Source organism: Seriola lalandi, unplaced genomic scaffold, assembly GCF_002814215.2.
Source record: "Seriola lalandi dorsalis isolate HSWRI2012SDOR001 ecotype SW California unplaced genomic scaffold, Sedor1 jcf7180002054952, whole genome shotgun sequence".
Classification (NCBI taxonomy): Eukaryota; Metazoa; Chordata; class Actinopteri; order Carangiformes; family Carangidae; genus Seriola; species Seriola lalandi.
Window position 1 is genome coordinate 324,507 of NW_019525503.1, and position 16,048 is coordinate 340,554.

Sequence of the window (16,048 nt, forward strand, 5' to 3'; positions counted from 1 at the left end):
GATGGCTTCTCTCTCTCTCTTGCTCGGTGTTTTTTGTAACTTCAGTGTAGAGGACTGTGATGTCTGCTGTCAGGGGGGGAGAGTGAGCTCCTAGCCGCCATGCAAACTGGTAAAAACGGATCTGTCACATCTCATCTCCGGGTTGGTGCTCCTGTAAAAGTGTCGGAGTATAGGAGTTTTTAAAAAACTAATTTCAGGGCTCCATTTACTCTTTCATCCCCAAGCGCAGTGTAGTCGCGGCAGGTCTGTGCTGGACAGGTGAGTGTGTTTACAGTGTCGCTGCTGCTGCTCCAATGTCTGGCTCCTCCCCTGATTGTCACGTCCAATCAGATTCAGGTTTTAAAAAAATTTCTGAATTTGCACTTAACAGAGACAGTACACAAACTGTATAGAAGAGCTTTTTATCCTTTTATCTTTTATCTAGGAGAGGGATTCTGTCAAAAACATCATAGTGACGCAATCTTTTTGGGTAGAATCGCAATCCACGACCTGCATTCTGTTTCCGCTCCGATTTTATTGTGAAAGTCCTGACCGGAAGCTGTAATTCGTATTTTCCGCCATTGTGACGCCGTTTTACTGGCAATTTTTGACCCACAATGCTGTTTACAAATCGTGCCACTACCATAGTCCGTATATAAAAAGGCCAGTACCAATCTCACTGTTTGCTTAGTTTATATGGAGTATTCATTTGGACTGCGCTGATATTCCCGAGGTGCTATATGTAATTAGAAAGTTAAGTCGCTGCTAACTAGCTAGCCTCGGTTAGCCACAGCTCGGGTTGTCTTGCCTGTAGGCGACTGTAACTCCGCCATCTTGGACTGTAGATGATGACGGTGGTCCTTGTTCTGCTCAGGTGGAGAACATTTATAAACAGTCACGCTCTCCTCTGATCTGTTTTCTTTCCCACCCCTTCCACATTTTTCATAGGTGATGGTTTGTGCTTCTTGTTCTGTTTACTTTTCTTATGCTGTTATTCATATGACTCTGACAAAGACGGGTCTGGGCCTAGAGATCCGGTGTTCTGATGAAGGGTAAAGCTGCAAACATGAAGTCCAGGAAAAAAAAATATCAACACAAAATCCATAGACTTCAACTGCGAGTGAAATAATGTTCATAGTTCATCAGCTGCTGAAAAAAATCCATAAATAGAAACATAGAGTTCATTCATTAAGTCTGTACTGTCTGTCCTGAAGCTATACATAACGGACAATCCTCAAATGGGGATAATCCACAGATAACACAAGGGGCACTGACTTTGTGAAGAATGAGCAGTTGTGCAGTGCAGCCTGAATGATAATTATAAAATATGTGCAGGAAGTAATCCCACTCAATATACAGGATTATACAAAACCAGTATCAGAAACAACGTTAAGATGTACATTGATCCAAGGCTGCAGATTATGTTAACTGTTTGAAACTCTCAAGATTTTATACAATTAAGTCCAGATATTTCCATTGCCACCGTCTATGGGATGATGAGATGACACAATACAAAACAAAGTAATCCCTGTTGACTTAAGTGTTGAATTACTTCTTAGCACATTGACACTGCTGGAGAAATTTGTGACTGACAGTTCAACAACAACAAAAAGAGAATATTTATTTGAATTATTTTTGAATGAGGCAGAGATTCTGACAAAAAACAAGTCAAGGGATCAATACATTTGTACATTGACAACACGAAGAAGCAATTAAAAGACACTGTTTAAATCTAAATCAAAATTTTAAAAATCACTAAATGATGATGTTTATTATAATCAAAACATTAAAATTGCCTTGGATGTTTTTACTTCCTGTTTGCAATTGTTTGTATTGAAAGTACAGATCTTGTCAAACTTTTGATAAGACATTTAGTATTAAATTGTCTTAGATCTCTGGAATTTCTGTCATCAATGATTAATACAAATTCTACAATAATTTCACTATTATGGATGGCAAAGATGGGTCTTTTTCTGTTTGAAATTCATGTAATATGCTCAAAAGCTCCAGTACAGCTGTTAAATGCACCTTGAAATGAGATTGTTTTGTTTACTTCTGCTTCCAGGGTCAGTGATGAGGTCTTAAAGTTTTAAGCCAACGTGGAGGAGAAGTCAGGAAAATGACAGCCGGGCAAAATCCATCTGCTGATGAAGATCATAAGAAATGACGGAAAGCTCCAGAACTGCTACTAAATGAACCTTGAGGTGAGATCATGTTGTTAACTGTCAAATGGGCCAAGTTAAGTCCTGGTATCACCTCCTCCCAACAATGCAAGTGTGAAATAGTAGAAGTGGGTTTTTACTTCGCCTATTCATTCAGATCAAGAGAGATGTAACCGGGGCCTAATGTGACAGGAAATTCATATTTATGGCTCATATTGACCCATTTTTAAAGCATCATGTAATCATTGTTTGAGATTTGTGCATGGGTGATGTGCTGTGAGAGCTGTAAAAGCTTTATGTCTAGCTCTGGTTTGGTCTCCACCAGCAACTGAGAAAACGGTCCCGTGCTTTAGCTGCTAGACTTTCCGCTTTCTTTCACCAGCTCCTTGCGAACTTTGATGTTTGGTGTTGGTCAGGTTGTACTCAGTGAGTTTTTCAGAGCTTGTTTTCTGAAAACTGCTGCAGCTGGAAATAATTTCATTGATACAGGCTGTTTTCGTTGTAGCACCCAATAGCATTTGCAATATCCATTAGCAAAATCCCCGAACTTTCTCCTCTGTTAGGGTTTCAAAACTTCACTGTGAACTGCGAACACAGCTGTGTTGAGTTTGAAAACAACAGTGATCTGGGAGGACATTTGGGGCTTTGCAGTGATATTGGGTAATGCAACAAAGTCATAAAATTGACTTTTAAGCAACTGGATTCAGTTGGCTCATCGACGCAACAGTATATATTCACACTCCCCTTGTGATATACCAGGATATGTAACTGTTGCAATCGACAGCTCATGTTGAAACCTTGTTATTGTCTCCACCACACTGCAGCAGAGTGATATCTTGCTTTAAAAGAGGAGTCTATCTTTCGGTTTGAGGATTATCGTCTTCTGGCTCGCTGGATGTTTTTGTGAGCCCTCAGGGAGCGCAGATGCAAATCTTGGCTTTGTTTTCCAAAAGCACCGCTTGGCTCCAAAGAATATGTCTGTGTCTTTAAAGCCTTCGGAGTGAGATAAAGTTATAAATCAGGAAGACAGTTTGGGGAATTAGGCCTCTGCTGTGTCAGTCTGGTTTTAATGTTCCTGTCATATCTGTCTCTGAATCAGCTCAAATGCATCCAGGCAAACACAGACTCAGGTCAGAAATAAAGAGGTTTGTTTCCGATTTAAAGCTTCCTTTTCCATGTTCAGTTGATCACTTATTGATCTCTAGAGCACTTGATCAGACTGGACACCGGCAGCCACTGCAGGCATTCACATCTTTTTTGCTTCTTCCAGCTGGCGATGAATAGATAATAATAGATTGAATGGATTGATAATAATTGAGCCATACACTGAAGCGACCTTGCTGTAATGGATTTAATAGGGGATACTGATAAGTTATGCCGTCTCCACACTGTCTCAGAGCTGCAATTGTTCCAGTAGAAATTACCATTTTGCTGCAGTTTTATTAGCTATCATTCCCTGTGGTCACCCTGTCTCCTAACTTTCTGACAGAGAGAGAGAGAGAGAGAGAGAATTTGTGCAAACATGCAAATTTTTTCTGTTGACTGGGTAACAAAATTGGATTTCACATTATTGTTGTACTTAGTCAGCCCTGAAGAACTAAAGATCCAGTATCTATCTATCTATCTATCTATCTATCTATCTATCTATCTATCTATATATATTTTATATTCTATTTCAGATTTATATTTATGGTATTTTGTGTCTTGTGTAAACCGCCACTAGGAAAACATATTGACACCATGCTGCCAGTGCTGCATGTGAATGTCACCGGCTTTGTCTGTGCACGGTGTCCGCGCCTGCCGCGTGCCTTTGACTTTTAAAGGGAGCTGCCCCTTTAACCGCGCGGCCGTACTGCTCATGCTCGGGGCTTTGTGCCGGAGTTTCCCAGTCAGAAACCAGCGGTGGACCCGAGAGCAGACGGAGACGGAGCGGAGAGAGAGAGAGAGAGAGAGAGAGAGAGAGAGAGAGAGACAGACAGACAGAGAGACAGAGGCTCCGGGGAGAGCTGCATGCGGCTGTCGCATCCTCCGATAACAAACCCGGGCAGAGGGCACGTCTTTGTCTGGGAACGCGTCCAGCAGGAGCGCGTCGCACGGCGATCATCTGAGCTCCGTGGTTTGATTTGATTTGATTTGATCTCCGGGATTATGGTGTTTGACGTGGAGGGAGCATCATCCGGTCACGGTCGTGTGTTTACATCGGAACCTTGACCACAGCAGAAGTTATCTGGAAGACTTGTGTGGACGCGCCGCAGAGCGCGGAACTGGATTTTTTTTTTTTTTTTTTTAATGTTTCGGTTGTTCAGAGCGGGGTGATTGGAAATGCGTTCACCTTGGTTTTAAGGTGTAAACTGTTTCCATCAAAGTTACATGTCTTGCCCCCCGTCGCGCGCCTCTGACAGTGCGTAATTACTGTTTTCCTGCGCCTCTTCCTCGGGCGTCACAGGTAGGCTGCTCGAGCCTGGAGACACCGCTGCTGATGACAGCGCATCACCGCACAGCGTAAGGTGACAGTTTCGGTTTCTCCGTCGTGGCTGCAGCCTCTCAAACAGACACTCTTCGTCCATCATGGATGATGCTGGTGGGATGCATCTGTGCACCTGGAACAAGTCGACCAGGAAGAGCGCACGGGACGTCTTGAAAACATACCTGGGGATATTTATCATGCTTCATCTCGTGCTTCACACGGAAGCCTCAGCGGTGTCCAAGTCCTGCGATAAAAACTGTTTTTCAGGGAAGTGCATGAACGGGACCTGCGTGTGTGACCACGGATGGGTCGGGGATCAGTGCCAGCACTGTCAGGGAAGATTCAAGTAAGTTGGCGATTGGTATGACATCCGCCACGTGCCTGTAGGATTTCAAATCTTACCTGTCAGGTGGTGTTTTGTATCACCGTTGTGTTGAGCACAATGTCAGTGTCAGCAAAAGTAGCATTAGGTGTTTGTACCAATGATCCCTGATGGTGAATTCATGTTTATCTATAGTGTAATATATATATATATTCACCTGTTTCTAGTTAAAGCAAAGTCCGGGATGTTACCTGGCTCTGTATCCAGCATGTATGAGGGGGTAATTAATGCCACAGGAAAACATGATGAAGCACCTTCACGTTTTCTGGCTAATTCATTATTAAGGAAATGCTAAAGCTGCCTCCTCTTTTTTTTTTTGTCCTGGTGTAAAAGAGGATACCACATATATCCTTACACACGCATGTGTAGATCATATCTACGCACACATTGTAAGTAACCGCCCAAGTTCAACTGTTTCAGCTCAGATATGCGTGCAGAACACTTTTCTAAATATGACAACATATAATTTTAATGCCCAGATTGGTCACCGCTGTCTGCTGCTCGGGGCGCAGCAGAGTGACTGCCTCTCTCACTGTCGCTTCAGAGTACTACTCACAGGCTTAAAAAGCCCGCTGCGGCTGCCTTCAAGCGCACGCTCTTTAAAAATAAATCAGGATTCGGAAATTGCACGGCAGATATCCTGCCTCTGAGGCTGGTTTTGTTGGGGCTGTAAAGCTGGAATATGAGGACGGTTTCTCAAGCAATCATGTTTTAAAACCAGGTAGAGGCTGAATTTGGCCGTCGTGTTCAGAGGACTGTGACCTCGTCATCGGTCTGGCTGATCTTCAGTCGAATCATCCATCGTTGCAGATTCTGATTTGAATTTCAGAAGTAACATGACTTTCTGTTTGAGATCGGGCCGTAAGCTGCTCCTCAAGATGTTTTCAAACACAGCAGCTGTACTCAGACACGATGAGCTTTGTTTTGCTGCGTCCAGGCAAATCCAAAGGTCAATCCGAGAGTCAGTGACGCAGCCACTGAGATTTCAGTTCATTACAGTGATTACCTTCCACACTGCAGTGATGCATGACCACAGACAGTGCGTCCTCTCTAATTTTGTTGCTGTGGTAGAAAGTTGAGCCAACAGGTTTTAAAAATCCTCCATGGAAGCACTTTAGTCCTTTAGACACGAACTTTCAGACCGATGGTTTCTCCGACTGCCCGTTCAAGAACGCTGTTGAAGTTCGCTGGCGCTCTGACGGAGACGATGTGGATGAAACGGACAGCTAGCAAGTTTGTTAGCATGATAAATAAAACACTTCACCAGCTCACCTGGAACACCTGCAGCGTCAGACACTTTTTTAATTTAAGGCTACATCCACACAGTGTTTTCAAACCAAAACAATCTCCGTCCAGAGATGACAGTTTTAGCTCCGTGTTTTATCTGCGTCCATATTAACACACCTGAGAATGCCTTATGTACCGCTGGCACGAGCTGGCGTAAACAGGAAGCAGATTTTTCCAACGCCCCCACACCGCTGCTCAGAGAGAGACGCCGGCTCACATGGAAAATGAATGACTTCCTGTCACTTTGATGTTCTTGCAGCAAGACCTTCACAGGAACTGTCAACGTGGACGAGCAGCAGAGATGTGCGTCTAAATGAGTCAGCATTTTTTTTCTATGTGCCAGAAAGTGCTTCTTCACTTGAATCGTATCGGGCAGATTCTTTCTTTATGGACAAAGGCACCAGTGTGACACCAGCTCTTACAAAGTGTTGCATTGTGGGTTGTTTGTAGCTTCGGTGTTGCTAAGCTACTGAGTTTCTTCATGTGCATCTTTCACAGTTAATCCCACCGAGGTTTGTATATGAGCAGTATGGTACATACTGCAATTGATTTTTCTGATTCCCTTCCTTCCTTTCTTCTTTCTCTGGGGCATTATTCACCCCTCATATCCTCCAGGGAGGATGACTTCACCTTGTCACAATCACACACAGCCCAGCCTGCACATGTATGGATGGAGAGATGGCGGGACTTCAGTCTGGTCTTTTCTTTACCCCGAGGATCGTATTGATTTCTCGGTCAATGTGACTGTTGGCGAGCGAGTGCGAACACAACAGACGAACAAAACCACAGGGATGAGCCTTTCCTCTCGTGGCTGCCCGGTGTCAAGTTAGCCTGCATTAATACTGAGTAGCACTTAACACATACACACACAATTCAATACTTTGCACCGAAAGACGGGAAAAAAAGAAAAAAGTCTCTAAAAATTTCAGTTTTTGACTCAAGTGAAAGATTCATTTTCACAACACCATATTTTTCCAGTGTTAGAAAATTAAAAATTGCAGTTAACAATTGTTAAACTTCGAACTAGCATAGCGTGGGAGTAATGTGCCATTCCTATAAACAATCAGGTAACATGACGTCTTTAAATTTCGTGGATAGCATCCACACTGATTTCTGATCTGTTTTGCGTTTGCATGAGTGAGAGTTTACATGAACGGGGAATAGTCGTGGTTCATGATAAGGTCAGGAGGAAGCGCAAAATTGTTGTGGAAACAGAAATTTGACACAACACCAGCAGCTACAGGAAGTTCAGCAGGAGTCACGAGCACGGCTGCTGAGCTGTATATTTATATGCTTCCAGGTTCGGTGCGTCGGTTGTAAACTTTAATGGGGCCAGATGATGAGCTGCAGCTGACGGGTTCTTACTGCAGCTGGATCACATCACCGTCATGTGGAGCATCACTCATACCTGCGTCAACGGCTCCGACAGCTACTGCTAATCATGTATTATGGGATGTACGGTATCCAATCTCTTCAGGATATGTAGTTCACCTGAATCCAAAAAGGTGTTTTTTTTCTGGTCTGCATTTGTGCTTCCCGTCCTGCTGATGTCACAGTGGTGGGTGTTGTAATTACCAGTTTCACCAGTTCATTGATATCGTTCACGTCAGCATCCGTGTCTCAGGTGTGACGGGGTTTTTTCTGACTGTTCTGATATATTTTACTGATTTGTAACCCTCACGTGACCTAACTTAAGGACGCTCTTGTAACCGTGGGAATTTCCCCCTCGCAGCCGTCCGTTCTCACAGGATTTACCTTCATCTGGCGTCATGGTAGGAGTGGACAATCTGACGATCTTATACCACGGACGATCTATCTTTGGCGTATGGTCTGCTTTTCAGATGAGTCGTACAGGCGCGATGGGAAGCGAGATCGGTTGTGACACAATTCGTAAAGAGAAAACAGAAGCATTGTGGGCGAAGAAAAGCAGCAAGAGTGACAGAAAGATACGAATCACAACATCTGGTCCGGACTTTCAGAATAACATCAGAGCGGAAACAGGATGCAGAGGTTTGTGAGTTGGTCCTTTTGAGCTGGAGTGACAGAAGTCATGTGATCACTCGGGACTTGCTATTCAGATTGTGGATTGTAACTACAACCCTATTCACCTGTTTGAAGAGCCGCAAAATCAGGTCGCCGCCTCCTTCCGCAGGCAGGAAATCCAGCACATTTGTATTCTTCTTCTTTGGCAATTTCGGATTGGCTCTGCCTGATGCGCGGACTACGATACAGCGCTGCTACGTTGCCGTAGTGGCGTACAGCCGCAAATGCAGTTACAAACGTCACATCCACCGAGCACCTAGAAAACAAGTGCTAGAATTTTGTCTATGCAGGAATAAAACCCTGCTAAACAGATGGATATTAAACTGAAAGCAATGATGCATTCTGGACTCAGTTCCCCAGTTCAGTGAGTAGTATCTTATTTTCTTTCTGTTTTCACGAAAACATGCCTTTTGTATCAAGCTCAGTTTATTATCCAGTCACATCATCCAGTAATCCATCTGGAAAAACATCTACTGGAGGTTGTTTTGGAGGGATTGTGCTGAAGCTCAACCCCCCCATCAACAACCAATTTTGTGGAAACACCGCTGCACAAATAGTTGTCTTAGCTTAAGGCTTCACTGTACTCGTGGCTGCACCATCAGCTGTATCTGTGGCGAGGACAGACCGGCGTGCAGCGGAGCAGAGAAAAGGATCTGTGCTTCAATATCACGGCTGTGTCTCAAAGAAACAAAACAAACAGAAAAACTCAATACTAAATCCTTAGTGGTCAACGGATTGCAGAAGGGGATGTTCAGGACACACACACACACACACACACACACACACACACACACAGTGCTGTGTCTCATATCCACAGACAGATCCAATAAAGAAGAAATAGGGAGTAGATTCTGTTTGTATATTGATTTAAGGTATTGGTGCTCTGTGTAGTTTTATTAGTCCACAGTCTCACCCTTTGTTTTCCAGTGACGTTCTCCCCCTCTCTCTCTCCCTCTCTCTCTCTCTCGCTCTCTCTCTCTCGCTTTATCTCTTTATCTCGACGACAAACAAACACACACAAGTCGCACTAAGACATATTAAAACAAAAAGATCCAGATAAGAGGAGATTTAGAATAGAAATCTAATTATTTGCTAAAGTAAAAACGGATCATCGCGTGGCTCTTTCACTCTAATCCTTTCGGTTCTCTGCTGGAATAGATGTTTTTAATAAAATTAGGCTCTTTATTTTAGAAGATTCTTGCTGTTTTGTGTTTGATGTTAGAGCTTTTTGCGCAGCTTGATGACAAAATTGGTTTTATTGGTTTTTTATCACTGCCTCCTGAACTCCCTCTAACGGTTCTCTGCTGTGCCCTCCCAGCGGTCGAGGTCTGGGTAAGATTAGACGGCTACAACGTTATTGAAAGGCTGCATTGATTAGTTATTTGTTTTTTGTTTTTAAAACAGAGAGCAATATTGACAAATGCAGTTGTTATGGCTAATGTGTTCCATCCATCAGACACAAAGCAACGTTATCACTCATTTGGATTTGTGTGTGTCCAGATTATTCTCCAACTCTCGGTGTGTCCTCCACCCTCTCCTGAGAATAACGTCTGACTCTTTAGCAGCTAAATGCTCCGCTGTGTTCGCCGGCTAGTCTCTACTTTTATCCGTGTGCTGTTTGTTGCAGAGCGGCTCGTGCGCTGCCACTTTGTCGGAGCTTGTTTGTGGAAAAAGCGTCTGCCTGCTGCAATATCTGTGGGACGGAGAGCGACACAAAAAGATGAGAATTTTCTGTGGGTTCTTCAATAAGAGCGAGAAACGCCATTTGATTTCATGATATTAAAAAATATTGATTCGAGGAGCTTAAAGTGTAGGAAAAGATTGAGGTCATGTTTAGGGGAAAGCACTGACTGGAGGGATGAGGTGAGATTTAAACCCCTGTAATGCCCATATGCAAATATAATATATATATATAGTACATACAAAATAAAAAACATTTCATATATTGACATATATATGTAGCCCATACAAATATCTATGTTTATGTATGTATGCTTATATTGTTGACATGTCATGTAAATATACTATATCCCTCCCAAAGCCTGTCAGTATATGTTGATATTATAAAATAGAGTCCAGAAGTCTGAGACCACTTTCTCAGAACAGGAAGGTAAACATATTAATTAATAATAATTTAAATGTTAATTAATAATAATCAAATTAATAAGGAGTTAATAAAAAAACATACACACATTTAGAATTTCTATACGTATGTTGTTTAATAAACCTGCATATATAAATTAAATATATATAAAAAATCATCAGTTATTTTTAATATATATACAAATTAAACTGGTTATTCATATATGCTATAAACTTATATCTTCATATGTCCAGAGGATGTATGTTTGTGATAATAATATATCCCCTTATTGGTGACAACATCACTCTTGATATATATTATATTGTATGTCATATATTACATTTCTGTACGGGTGGTGTTGAAATCAAGCCTCTCCTGCTTTGACACTAAATGTGAACGTTGGCCGTTTAAAGCTTTTTTCAAGGACAACAAACGCTGTTGTGACCGAGCGCGTTAGTTTTAAAATCAGATCTGTTTTTGTGGTTTGTTCATCTGCATTGTGTATTTTTCTTTCCTGCACTTTTCAAATATCAAAATCAGGAATTTCGTGGCTTCAAACACATTCATGAGTCTTTTTAAGTCAGGAGGAAGTCTGCACGCTGCAGTGAAGTGACGCTTTGAGGTAGAAGCTTTTCCTCAGAGTAAATAGGTTACCTGTTTATCCTCGATTAACCTCACAGCGGCGGAGGAGAAGAAGGAGGAGGAGGAGGAGGAGGAGGTGGCTGTAAAACACTCGTGGACCGACGTGACGCAGGCGCCTGGCAGCTTCAACAGCAAGGTGTCCTGCGTGGCCGCATCAAAGTGAATCTATTTGCCTGCGATTCTGCAGGAATAAACCGCTGCATTAATCTCACTCTGTCTCTTGCATGCTAAGTGCAGGCAGCCAGAAACACTGGAGGCCACACTGAAATGAACTGATCAAACATTTTATCGCTCAGCAGAGATGGAGTGCGGGACTCTGGAAAAGGATGTTGATGATGATGATGATGATGATGATGGAGACCCTGCGTGTTGCTGACATGCTGTTGTGAAGACATTGTTCGCCCGTGCACCAGCCACAACGGAGGGGTTTTTTTTTTTTTTTGCCTCTCAGACAACCGGAGCCGAGTGAGCTTTATTTATCACACAGGAGCCTGATAAATGGACCGAGGCGACTCCGAGTTGAGACGACGCTCTGCAAGATGGGATTTAAAAATTTACCACCTCTTCATGTCGGCCGGAAGAGTTACTGGCATGAAAATAATATTCTACCTTTCTATCCATCAAAGAGAAATATAAAGATAAAAATACATATAGTTTTTTTTTATCAAAATGGCATTATAGTTTTAGATTAAAGCCTTCTTCTTCATGTCCCATTTTAATCTGTCTATTAATACTGCGAGCGCGGTTCAGATGTTCTGGCGGCACTGAAATCCTGTTACATGATGTTGCAGCCCATTAGAGTTCCCCGTCAGGAGGTATTTCCCCGTTAGCTTAAATTAATGAATATGATTATCAAATATGAATAATGATGATTCTGTGATGACTTTTTAAAAATTTTTTTTAGGTTTAGCTTATAACAATTTTAAGAGGGACTACACTTTTCAAATAAATTAATTACATATTTGCTGTTTAGTTAAATGACTTCCTAAAAGTTTTATAAATAGTTGTTAACGAACCAGAATATTTCAGTGAACTGGAACCAAACCCACGTCCCGACTGGTTTCGCTTCTTGGGGAATAAAACCCTCAGATGTTCATTATTTGATGGAACTGCCTGGGCTTTTATTTTGATATTTTGCACCGTGACAGGAAGTGTACAATTACATACAGCTGAATAAAAAAGGAAAAAGCATTTGAGAAACGTTTACAGTACGTTTAGAGAATCATCGTCGTCGTCGTCATGACGATCACATCAACACGCATCACTGTGCCTGTTGCTACCACACAGTGTCACATAACAAATAATAACTGTATTTACTCGTATTTACATTTCTGACTTTATTATTGTAGTTTTTACACAAAACAAAATCAAATAATAAACTGTGACGTGTTTAAAATCAGCCCCACCTTCACCAGAAGTAACGAGTGATTACACGTTGATGCATCAATAATTATATTCCAGTCATATACATGTCATTCTGTATTATGAGTACGTCTAAAGCTGCATTAATGTTTATACTTTTCTACTTTTATTTCTCCACTGTGGTGTAGCTACTGATATTTAAAGTAGACGATCTTGGTACAAAACCCAAAGACGTTTCTACCGGAGGTCAGAACTTGACCTCCGGTTTGCAGCCGAGTGTGAAGCGGCCGGGGGATGAGATTCAGCATCTCTGAGTCTCAGCCGGAAAACGGTGGACTGCTCCCTCCGGATTGAGGGTGAGTTACTGCCCCGGGTGAAGGAGCGAAGGAGTTCAAGTATCTGGGGGTCTCGTTCACGGGTGAGGGAAGGGTAGAGCGGGAGATTGGCAGTAATGTGGACGTTGTACCGGGCCGTTGTGGTGAAGAGGGAGCTGAGCCGGAAAGCGGAGCCGCCGCTCCTTCACGTCGAAAGGAGCCAGCTGAGGTGGTTCGGGCGTCTGATAACGACGCCTCCTGGGCGCCTCCCAACTGGGAGGAGCCCCCAGGGTAGACCCAGAAGTCACCGGAGGGATTATATATCCCATCTGGCCTGGGAACGCCTCGGGATCCCCCAGGAGGAGCGGGAAAGCGTTGCCGGAGAGAGGGATGTCTGGTGCGTGCTGCTCAGCCTGCTGCCACCTCGACCCGAGCTCGGATAAGCGGAAGAAAATGGATGGATGGACATTTTCTACTGTATCTGCCCGTGGCAACTACAGTCTGGTCTGGACACATCCACCACTCCAGCCTCCATCCCCTCACTCTCCTCCTCTCTACTACCAAACGTCGGCTCTGAACGTCGGTTAAACCCTCTTGGTACGATTCGTTTGGGCAGGTGTGAAAACGGTAATCGCTCTCAGGCGTGGACCAAAACAATCAGTCCGAGCCCCTTTAGAGGAGGTGGTCTCTGCCCGGTCCATAACCAACCCCGGGTTCGTTAGCGGCTTGTTTTTGGTCTGAAAGAGTTCTGAACTCGTGAAGTTTGACCTTCTTCCTGTGTTCACTTTCCCGCTCCAGCCAGACAATCTGAACAGGTTTTTAACGACACCTGTAGGAGTGAAAACACTTGGCGTGTCGATGTGTGTCACTGTCAACAACACCAGAGTGTGTCCCCCTTTACTTTCATTGTATTTGCACAATTTTCATTATTATGTTTTTGTTGTAAAAGTCGCTCACATACCAGCTCGTACCGTCATCTTGTAAGAATTTAATCCATCCGTCAGCTGACACCGGGCGAGAGACGGGGAACACCCTGTTCCTGTCTCAAACATTCACCGGTTAAACCTAAGAATATCAATCCAAGAAAAAACACATTGTTCTTTTTACACTGACAAGCCAAAACACTGCGAACAAACTGAACCTGGAGGCTGATGTTATTCTTCCGAGGAAGAAACAAACTGTGAGAAGAAGAAGAAGAAACGTTTTAGGAGAATATCCAGCCGGCGAAGATGCTCCTCTGCAAACATGATATCTGAAAAAACACACACTCATTAAGTTTACAGTAAATTACAGTCACAAATATGCACAGGCAGCCACCGACACCGAGATCTAAATATAAACCCTGCCGGCTGTTTGACGCCTGAAGATACAGAGAAAGAAGCCATCCGAGGACAGAACAACCACATGAGTGTTTTAGTGAGAGTCGGGCTGAGTGGAGACAGAATAGAGTGCTTTCCTGACATCAGAGTCATCATCTGCTGTCACTGGCTTCAACCCATGTGTGTGTGTGTGTGTGTGTCTGAGAGAGAGTGTGTGTGAGAGTGTGTGTGTGTGTGATTATGCGTGTTTAAGCCTCAGGCAGTGTGCAGTGATGATGACACAGCTCGTGAACTGAAGTTGCCACCGTACTGTGCTGAATAGCAGGCATAGTGTGTGTTTGTGTTTGGTGTGTGTGTGTGTGAGTGTGTGTGGGCGTGTGTGTGTGTGTTAGTGTGTGTGTGTTAGTGTGTGTTCTGTGAGAAAGCATGTGAGTGTTTGGGAGGGAGGAGCATCGGATGGCCATCTGTCCAGTGTGAGTTAATCCTGCTATGATGAGAGTGAAAGCAAGGGCAACACACACACACACACACACACACACACACACACACACACACATGCACAGTTGGATTGGTGGGTGTATTACATGAATCATAACCCCCTGTGTTCCTGCCTCAGGCTGCAACAGTTTCACAGAGATGGGGGAAGGTCTGTTCTTGTGACATCATCATCATGGGACAGGATCTGCATTAAAAAGACTTTTCTAAATTCTCAAACTGATGAATTATAACCAGATATTAATCCCTCACGTTTGTTCGTTGGCCCTAATGTGTTTCACCTGTGTTTTCTTGTGGACTTCTTCTTCTTTACCTTTGTGTTTCTCCTTCGTCGAGCTTCTGTGTTTCTGGGTTTTTAAAAAACATTTTTTTGATGCTTAGTTTGATGCTTGGGAGAGGAACGTCTGGGCTACTCTGCTTGACCTGCTGCCACCGCGACCCGACCTCGGATAGGCGGCAGAAAGTGGATGGATGGATGGATATTGGCAACTCTATTTACAAAAATATATTTTTGTATATCGGGCAGTTTTGTGACGTCCTCTCAGGCGGGTTTAAAACTCAGAGTCACTTGAATCCTGAAAACAAAGTTCACTGTGTAACCAACACACACACACTTCAGCTACAGCGAGTGTCTGTTGCTCCGGACTTCCCGTGGGTGCTGTAAGTCACGATGAAAGCCTTATAAATGTTTCTTTGCTACAAGGCTTTTATTGTGGCGAGCAACCACAGGAAGTATTGAGTGTGCATTAAAAGCTTTCTAGCATTGGTTTTGTGTTTGTGCCGTTTTTTTTTAAACTGGAACTGAAGTAAGAACACACTCGGCTGTGTACGTGTGTGTTGTATGTTGTGTGTGTTGTGTATATATCTATGTGTGTGTGTGTGTGTGTGTGTGTGTGTGTGTGTGTGTGTGTCAGGGTGGGATTGCTGACTGTGTGTAGATGATCCTCTGGGTCTCTGCTGAGACCAGAGCTATTTTCCTGGCAGAGAGCATCACTTTGGATTCAGACCTTCCTCTCTGGCCTCCGTTCGTTTCCTTCACTCTTCCTCTTCTCATCTCTTCCATCTGTACTCACTGTGTGTGTGTGTGTATTCTCTATCTGCCCCAATGGACACACACACACACACACACACACACACACACACACACATTCTTTTCCTTTCATCAGCCCAGAAAAAGACTTATTCCCCATCTCGCTTCCAAACTGTGTTTTCACACAAATGATTTCATCACTAAAGCATGCGCTCGCTCTGGTTCCCTGTGTGTTTGTCTCCCTCTCTCTCTCTCTCCATGTGTGTGTGTGTTTGTGTTTGTGTATACACATCTGTGCGTGGTGGGTGGGTGTGTTTACAGCGAGTGCAGGGCCTGGATTGTTTGTGTTCATGTCGGCTTGTTTGCCCGTGTTCTCCTGTAACTCTCCGTCCTCTTCGATTCTGTTTTCCTCTCTGTTTCACCTCTGACGTGATGTTCACAGCGCTCTCTCCGGCAGGCGGGGAGTGTGTGTGTGTGTGTGTG

At 43.5% G+C, this 16,048-nt stretch overlaps 1 protein-coding gene across 1 annotated transcript in view; it reads left to right on the forward strand.

Moving 5' to 3' along the window:
• Positions 1 to 4,127: 4,127 nt before the first annotated feature.
• The window catches only part of atrnl1a (attractin-like 1a), a 216,481-nt gene continuing 204,560 nt past the window's right edge, over positions 4,128 to 16,048 (forward strand). The window contains exon 1 of the mRNA XM_023394687.2: positions 4,128 to 4,954. Within this exon, the coding sequence (XP_023250455.1) occupies positions 4,710 to 4,954 (245 nt within the window). The 5' untranslated portion in view covers positions 4,128 to 4,709. The remainder of the gene's footprint in view (positions 4,955 to 16,048) is intronic.